The sequence below is a fragment of the Lupinus angustifolius genome, chromosome LG04 (assembly GCF_001865875.1).
Source record: "Lupinus angustifolius cultivar Tanjil chromosome LG04, LupAngTanjil_v1.0, whole genome shotgun sequence".
In the NCBI taxonomy this organism is placed as follows: Eukaryota; Viridiplantae; Streptophyta; class Magnoliopsida; order Fabales; family Fabaceae; genus Lupinus; species Lupinus angustifolius.
In genome coordinates, this window is record NC_032012.1 from 8,029,188 (window position 1) to 8,037,890 (window position 8,703).

The 8,703-nt window shown below is 34.4% G+C and overlaps 1 protein-coding gene across 5 annotated transcripts; it reads left to right on the forward strand.

Annotated features, from left to right (window-relative positions):
* Positions 338–8,494, forward strand: LOC109345481. 5 transcript variants are annotated; one of them, XM_019584504.1, is made up of 4 exons: positions 338–645; positions 1,147–1,263; positions 2,796–3,626; positions 7,770–8,494. In XM_019584504.1, exons 1-4 carry the CDS (start codon positions 541–543, stop codon positions 8,334–8,336), a joined length of 1,620 nt encoding a protein of 539 aa, XP_019440049.1. In that variant the 5' UTR covers positions 338–540; the 3' UTR covers positions 8,337–8,494. The 5 variants fall into 5 exon arrangements, with proteins under 5 accessions (XP_019440049.1, XP_019440045.1, XP_019440046.1 ...); XM_019584500.1 differs by having other exon boundaries at positions 339–690; XM_019584501.1 differs by having other exon boundaries at positions 339–690; positions 2,796–3,606; positions 7,750–8,494.

Sequence of the window (8,703 nt, forward strand, 5' to 3'; positions counted from 1 at the left end):
TTCAAACACTTCAAAACTTCACCTATATAACCATCTCATTAAAATAGCATAACATGTATAAAATGATTTATTTAAACAACAAATTGATTCTCTCAAAATACATAAATGCCACCAATTATAAATAAAAGTATCAACATATGAAATAAGTTTCATAAAGTTAAAATGTCATCACATATTATACATTAAGTGCATGAAAAGTTTCAAAACTCATCAAACAAATATGTAGAATGGTCAACACAACTTAATGAAAAAACCAAATTAATAATACTTAATTGTATAAAGTATTCTAACAATAATAATAATAACACAAACATAGTGAACTTTATAGTAGCAATTGCATCATGTAATGGTGTACTTGTATATAAGCGTGTGTATATGTGATGATGAAAAAACACAAACACCAAACAACAATAATAGTCACTTTTAAAAGTAACACAACACTCTCATCTGTCACTTTTTTCCTCTGCTTCATTTCTAACCTCAGAGAGAGAGAGAGAGAAAGAAACACTAACATAAGCATTCATAATTGATACTGAGAGAATGGGAGAAGGAAGAAGAAGATCAAAACTGAGAGAAGCAGCAAGGAAAGTTGCTGCAGCAGCTGCAACATATGCATGTGGTTCATTATCAAGAAGGAAAACTTTGGTGGATCCACTCACTATTGAAACCTCTTCTAGTCTTTCTGCCATTGTATGCATTCACTTTCTCTCAACAAGTTCATTTTTTTCTTATCTGGGTGTTTAACATTTTCCATAAAGATTCAAACTTTATCTGCATTTTTTAATTCACTGCAATTTTACAAAACTGGGTCTTCCTTTGAAAATTTCTGCCTCAGTAAAACTGAAAAATGTGGATATTTTTAATTCATAATGTTCCTCACTTCCTATAATCCTACTTATGTTTGCTATTCCATTTTTATTTTGTGGTTTTCCATTCTCATTTGTTTTCTCTAATAATAATTTTTGTTCATAGTGGGTTGATTGGACCAGCTATGAATTGATTGTGATTATTAATTTCATTTTGTTTTTATATTTCAATTCTGAGGGAACTACTTTATATTTTGAGTGTTTTTTCATTCTTTGTCTAAGAAATGGTAGAAATAAGAGATTTTGATGATTTTTATTTTGGATTTTGTGCATTTTGCAGATCTCAAATTCCTCATTTGTGTCTCCATCAACAAAAAATAATTCCTCAGGAGAGATAATAGAAGACACAGATTCCAGTATCACTACCAAATTCAATAACCATGAGCTTCATAGTAAGGTAAATTAACCTCTAGTTCCTTAAAAAATCCCAAAAAAACATGTTTTTGATTGATTAATTATTATTAACAATCTAGAGTTGTAGTTTGGTCATATCATTAAGAAATTTTGTACCAAAAATATTATTAAGAAATTCATATTTTTGCTGAAGTTTATGATTAAAGACAGTTCTCCACTTTTTCCACACACATTTTTTTTCCTCTGAACCATTTTCACTTTAAGGCTTAGGAATACAATGAGCCTCAAAGTTTGACCTTATGCAACGGTTCATTTCTTTATTTTATTTTATATCTTTTAGACTACCCTTCTGCTTTATTATATTTCTCATCTATGAATGATTTGGCATCAGTGTTAAAGCATTTATTTTGGTACTGAAATTTATTTATAAATTATAATAGTAATGGTATTGAATTGAATAGAGGATTCTAGCATGTGGATGCTACAGCACATGGCACAATAGTGAAGCCAAGAATCAAATCATCATAAATGCAGACCCCACTTTGGGAAGTTTCACCTGCTACAACATGCATGATCATACCTTTTCCTTCTATTATCATGAAAACCTCTGTGGACATGTCCAATAGCTTCGTAATGAAGGGAGTGAACTTTTGTGATGCACACAATCTATTGTCACTTGAGTGAGGAATTTCATTTTTTTTATGACCCAAAAGCTTCACTGTGTCTGTCCCTACTTCAATCAATTGGTAAAAAGTGAGATAAGTTTGGTTAAGTTTTGCATTTATCTATGAATGTTGGCATAAATACAATAAGCCTTTACTAAAGCCTATATTTTTACTTATCATATCTACCTATGAGTGAGGATCACCAATAATAACCAAAGAATATTATGCATCTGTTCTCATCTTCATTTGATTTTAGCCCAACTTTGTCCATGTGCCACTACTCTTATTGAAAAGAGCTTCTTCCAATGAACTGTTAGTTTTGAAGTACTTTTGTGTGTTTGTTCCAATGTATCACTATTTTGAATAGTATCACCAATTAATAGTATTATTTGGAAGATCAAAGATAATAATATTACCAATTGGATCGCCCAAATTTCGTGTAACCAATTAAGTCCTTTAAAGATGTAAAACAATGTTAATTTGGAAGACTTAATTGGTGACTTAAGTCGTTAGAAAGACCAATATGGCTATGCTTTAAATCTTTTAAGGACTTAATTGGTAATAGAAAAACTTTCAAGGATCTAAATGGTGACTCTATCTTTGGAGAACTAAATTGAGCATTTACTGATTTTGAAAATTATTGAGGAGTGTGTGATAACAGTGTGTCAGTGCACACATCTGTACATTCAGAAGTTCCGGACAATCAAACAAGCAAAGTAAGCTTGTTTAGTTTACTCGTAGACTCATAGTAATACATTCATTTTGTTGATTCATTTATTCTAGAATCAAAGCTTAGTTTTTACTCATGTTGTAACAATGTTATTTTCTTGGTCTCTAATGTATATACTTGTAGTCCTTCTCTTCATAGACTGTTCTTTTGGTTCCTCAGCTTGTTTTACATGTTTTGCAGAATCTGTGCGCAATATGTTTAGATCCTCTGAGTTACCACAGCAAGGCAAGCAGTCCAAGCCAAGCTATATTCACTGCTCAGTGTTCTCATGCATTCCATTTTGCCTGCATCTCGTCCAATGTCCGCCACGGTAGTGTCACTTGCCCCATTTGCCGTGCCCATTGGACACAGCTCCCTCGCAATCTGAACAACAACCTTTGTGGTTCTTTCACTTCTAGTCACCAAAATGATCCCATCTTGCGAATCCTTGATGATTCTATTGCAACGTTCCGTGTTCATCGCCGTTCTCTTCTGCGTACCGCCCGCTATGATGATGATGATCCGGTTGAGACTGATGACACACCTGACAGTCCTAAGCTTTGTTTCTCACTTGAGCCTATCCCACCGAATGCGCCGAATAGTTTCCATCCAGCTTTGCAAGTTAGCAAGAATGCATCATGTCCATGCAATCTATCCCTTCATCCTTTAATATGCAGCTCCTCGTCACTATTACAATCTCCACATATGCAAACCCCTTATGACATGTGTCCTTCCTCCAATAGAGCTTATCTTTCTGTAAATCTGACCCATGAACGTGCAACTGACTTGGTCCTAGTTGCTAGCCCCAATGGTCCACACCTAAGGCTTCTCAAGCAATCAATGGCTCTTGTGGTTTTCTCCCTCAGACACATTGATCGCTTGGCTATTGTGACATACTCATCGGCCGCAGCTCGTGTCTTCCCTTTAAGGCGCATGACATCCTATGGGAAGCGCACCGCCCTTCAAGTTATTGACCGCTTGTTTTACATGGGGCAAGCTGATCCGGTAGAAGGTTTGAACAAAGGGATTAAGATACTCGATATTGGTCTAGACTTTATTAGATCTTTATAATGATCAAAATATCAAAGTTTCAATTCATATGAGCGACATTTATTATGAGAAGTTAACACATACACAAAAATATTAGTTTCTTAATCATCGAGTGAAGAGATACAAATGATAGTACCAAAAAATGATTTTTTTTTTTAAAATATAGCATTCTTATCATAGTAAAAAATACAGTCACCATAGAGGGGATACGAAATTTCACTCATTATTCATGTATTAGTGTTAATTATCATTAAATAAAAATAAAATATGTGAATGAAAAATTACACTAAAAATGTAGAGTTATTAAAAGAAGTTATCATCAAAGAAAGGAGTGGTTGGACTTTGAAGCATTTGTATGGTGTAATGGTACTAAGTATAAAGTGTGTGTGCATGAGAATTGAGATGATGAAAAACACAAAAAACAATAATAGTAACTTAAAAGCAATCATAGTTTTCATTTTTGGTTACTAAGGGTTAAGAAAAACTTGTTCACAATTTTTTCAAACACTTCAAAACTTCACCTATATAACCATCTCATTAAAATAGCATAACATGTATAAAATGATTTATTTAAACAACAAATTGATTCTCTCAAAATACATAAATGCCACCAATTATAAATAAAAGTATCAACATATGAAATAAGTTTCATAAAGTTAAAATGTCATCACATATTATACATTAAGTGCATGAAAAGTTTCAAAACTCATCAAACAAATATGTAGAATGGTCAACACAACTTAATGAAAAAACCAAATTAATAATACTTAATTGTATAAAGTATTCTAACAATAATAATAATAACACAAACATAGTGAACTTTATAGTAGCAATTGCATCATGTAATGGTGTACTTGTATATAAGCGTGTGTATATGTGATGATGAAAAAACACAAACACCAAACAACAATAATAGTCACTTTTAAAAGTAACACAACACTCTCATCTGTCACTTTTTTCCTCTGCTTCATTTCTAACCTCAGAGAGAGAGAGAGAGAAAGAAACACTAACATAAGCATTCATAATTGATACTGAGAGAATGGGAGAAGGAAGAAGAAGATCAAAACTGAGAGAAGCAGCAAGGAAAGTTGCTGCAGCAGCTGCAACATATGCATGTGGTTCATTATCAAGAAGGAAAACTTTGGTGGATCCACTCACTATTGAAACCTCTTCTAGTCTTTCTGCCATTGTATGCATTCACTTTCTCTCAACAAGTTCATTTTTTTCTTATCTGGGTGTTTAACATTTTCCATAAAGATTCAAACTTTATCTGCATTTTTTAATTCACTGCAATTTTACAAAACTGGGTCTTCCTTTGAAAATTTCTGCCTCAGTAAAACTGAAAAATGTGGATATTTTTAATTCATAATGTTCCTCACTTCCTATAATCCTACTTATGTTTGCTATTCCATTTTTATTTTGTGGTTTTCCATTCTCATTTGTTTTCTCTAATAATAATTTTTGTTCATAGTGGGTTGATTGGACCAGCTATGAATTGATTGTGATTATTAATTTCATTTTGTTTTTATATTTCAATTCTGAGGGAACTACTTTATATTTTGAGTGTTTTTTCATTCTTTGTCTAAGAAATGGTAGAAATAAGAGATTTTGATGATTTTTATTTTGGATTTTGTGCATTTTGCAGATCTCAAATTCCTCATTTGTGTCTCCATCAACAAAAAATAATTCCTCAGGAGAGATAATAGAAGACACAGATTCCAGTATCACTACCAAATTCAATAACCATGAGCTTCATAGTAAGGTAAATTAACCTCTAGTTCCTTAAAAAATCCCAAAAAAACATGTTTTTGATTGATTAATTATTATTAACAATCTAGAGTTGTAGTTTGGTCATATCATTAAGAAATTTTGTACCAAAAATATTATTAAGAAATTCATATTTTTGCTGAAGTTTATGATTAAAGACAGTTCTCCACTTTTTCCACACACATTTTTTTTCCTCTGAACCATTTTCACTTTAAGGCTTAGGAATACAATGAGCCTCAAAGTTTGACCTTATGCAACGGTTCATTTCTTTATTTTATTTTATATCTTTTAGACTACCCTTCTGCTTTATTATATTTCTCATCTATGAATGATTTGGCATCAGTGTTAAAGCATTTATTTTGGTACTGAAATTTATTTATAAATTATAATAGTAATGGTATTGAATTGAATAGAGGATTCTAGCATGTGGATGCTACAGCACATGGCACAATAGTGAAGCCAAGAATCAAATCATCATAAATGCAGACCCCACTTTGGGAAGTTTCACCTGCTACAACATGCATGATCATACCTTTTCCTTCTATTATCATGAAAACCTCTGTGGACATGTCCAATAGCTTCGTAATGAAGGGAGTGAACTTTTGTGATGCACACAATCTATTGTCACTTGAGTGAGGAATTTCATTTTTTTTATGACCCAAAAGCTTCACTGTGTCTGTCCCTACTTCAATCAATTGGTAAAAAGTGAGATAAGTTTGGTTAAGTTTTGCATTTATCTATGAATGTTGGCATAAATACAATAAGCCTTTACTAAAGCCTATATTTTTACTTATCATATCTACCTATGAGTGAGGATCACCAATAATAACCAAAGAATATTATGCATCTGTTCTCATCTTCATTTGATTTTAGCCCAACTTTGTCCATGTGCCACTACTCTTATTGAAAAGAGCTTCTTCCAATGAACTGTTAGTTTTGAAGTACTTTTGTGTGTTTGTTCCAATGTATCACTATTTTGAATAGTATCACCAATTAATAGTATTATTTGGAAGATCAAAGATAATAATATTACCAATTGGATCGCCCAAATTTCGTGTAACCAATTAAGTCCTTTAAAGATGTAAAACAATGTTAATTTGGAAGACTTAATTGGTGACTTAAGTCGTTAGAAAGACCAATATGGCTATGCTTTAAATCTTTTAAGGACTTAATTGGTAATAGAAAAACTTTCAAGGATCTAAATGGTGACTCTATCTTTGGAGAACTAAATTGAGCATTTACTGATTTTGAAAATTATTGAGGAGTGTGTGATAACAGTGTGTCAGTGCACACATCTGTACATTCAGAAGTTCCGGACAATCAAACAAGCAAAGTAAGCTTGTTTAGTTTACTCGTAGACTCATAGTAATACATTCATTTTGTTGATTCATTTATTCTAGAATCAAAGCTTAGTTTTTACTCATGTTGTAACAATGTTATTTTCTTGGTCTCTAATGTATATACTTGTAGTCCTTCTCTTCATAGACTGTTCTTTTGGTTCCTCAGCTTGTTTTACATGTTTTGCAGAATCTGTGCGCAATATGTTTAGATCCTCTGAGTTACCACAGCAAGGCAAGCAGTCCAAGCCAAGCTATATTCACTGCTCAGTGTTCTCATGCATTCCATTTTGCCTGCATCTCGTCCAATGTCCGCCACGGTAGTGTCACTTGCCCCATTTGCCGTGCCCATTGGACACAGCTCCCTCGCAATCTGAACAACAACCTTTGTGGTTCTTTCACTTCTAGTCACCAAAATGATCCCATCTTGCGAATCCTTGATGATTCTATTGCAACGTTCCGTGTTCATCGCCGTTCTCTTCTGCGTACCGCCCGCTATGATGATGATGATCCGGTTGAGACTGATGACACACCTGACAGTCCTAAGCTTTGTTTCTCACTTGAGCCTATCCCACCGAATGCGCCGAATAGTTTCCATCCAGCTTTGCAAGTTAGCAAGAATGCATCATGTCCATGCAATCTATCCCTTCATCCTTTAATATGCAGCTCCTCGTCACTATTACAATCTCCACATATGCAAACCCCTTATGACATGTGTCCTTCCTCCAATAGAGCTTATCTTTCTGTAAATCTGACCCATGAACGTGCAACTGACTTGGTCCTAGTTGCTAGCCCCAATGGTCCACACCTAAGGCTTCTCAAGCAATCAATGGCTCTTGTGGTTTTCTCCCTCAGACACATTGATCGCTTGGCTATTGTGACATACTCATCGGCCGCAGCTCGTGTCTTCCCTTTAAGGCGCATGACATCCTATGGGAAGCGCACCGCCCTTCAAGTTATTGACCGCTTGTTTTACATGGGGCAAGCTGATCCGGTAGAAGGTTTGAACAAAGGGATTAAGATACTCGAAGATCGCATGCACAAGAACCCTGAGTCATGCATCCTTCACTTATCGGATAATCCAACAAGACCATACCATGCAGTAAGCATGGAACTGCCATCTACACCAATCCATAGATTTCACGTGGGGTTTGGCTATGGCACTTCTAGTGGTTTTGTAATGCAAGAGTTCGAGGAGTTCTTGGCAAAGATGCTGGGAGGCATCGTTAGAGAAATCCAACTTAGAATATGTGGGGCTGAGGATGAAGTTGGGAGTGGCAGGGTCATAAGAATTGGAGAGATAAGAGGTGGAGAAGAAAGAAGAATTCTGTTGGACTTAGGTGATTGCACTCATGTGTATGTAGAGTATAGCTACATTGAAGGTGAAATCGATGAGTGTGTTAGAAGGACAGGGGAAACTGTTGTAGGTGTTGGAGACCATAAAGGGGACGATGTTACAGAAGGCGCGGAGGAGATAGGGAGGGATATGAACATAGGTGGTAGGACTAGCAGTGTTGAAAGCTTGGATTTTCATGATCCTTACATGGCTAGAAGATGGGCCAAGCACTTGCATGGTTATAGACTTTGAAATTGCAAATATGTATATGCAGATCAATACAAATGCATTCCTTTAAGGCTATTCTGTTCTTAGCCGCATCCACCTTTTTTGTCTTCAGTTTTTAGCTAGGTTTGTAATGCTATAGAACTTCAGAAGATACAATATATATATACAAGATTATTTCTAGTGCACCACCCAACAATAATTTGTGTCAAGAGGAAGGTTAAACAAAATTGCACTAATCAATAAATAAAAGAACTTATGTCAAAATGAGTTATGTTATGATTCCACTAGACTAAAAAGGTTATGATAAGAAACATTCAATTTTTTTGTACTTTTACTAAGGTTAAACAACCCTCTATGGATAATGTGTCCAACAAATTGAACAGATACCAAA

What these genes read in the sequence shown, in the direction of transcription:
- LOC109345481 (XM_019584500.1), top strand. Translation starts at nt 541, where the DNA reads ATGGGAGAAGGAAGAAGAAGATCAAAACTGAGAGAAGCAGCAAGGAAA. An exon ending in CTTCTAGTCTTTCTGCCATT is followed by an intron (nt 691 to 1,146) that starts GTATGCATTCAC and finishes TGCATTTTGCAG; the next exon opens with ATCTCAAATTCCTCATTTGT. An exon ending in ACCATGAGCTTCATAGTAAG is followed by an intron (nt 1,264 to 2,795) that starts GTAAATTAACCT and finishes CATGTTTTGCAG; the next exon opens with AATCTGTGCGCAATATGTTT.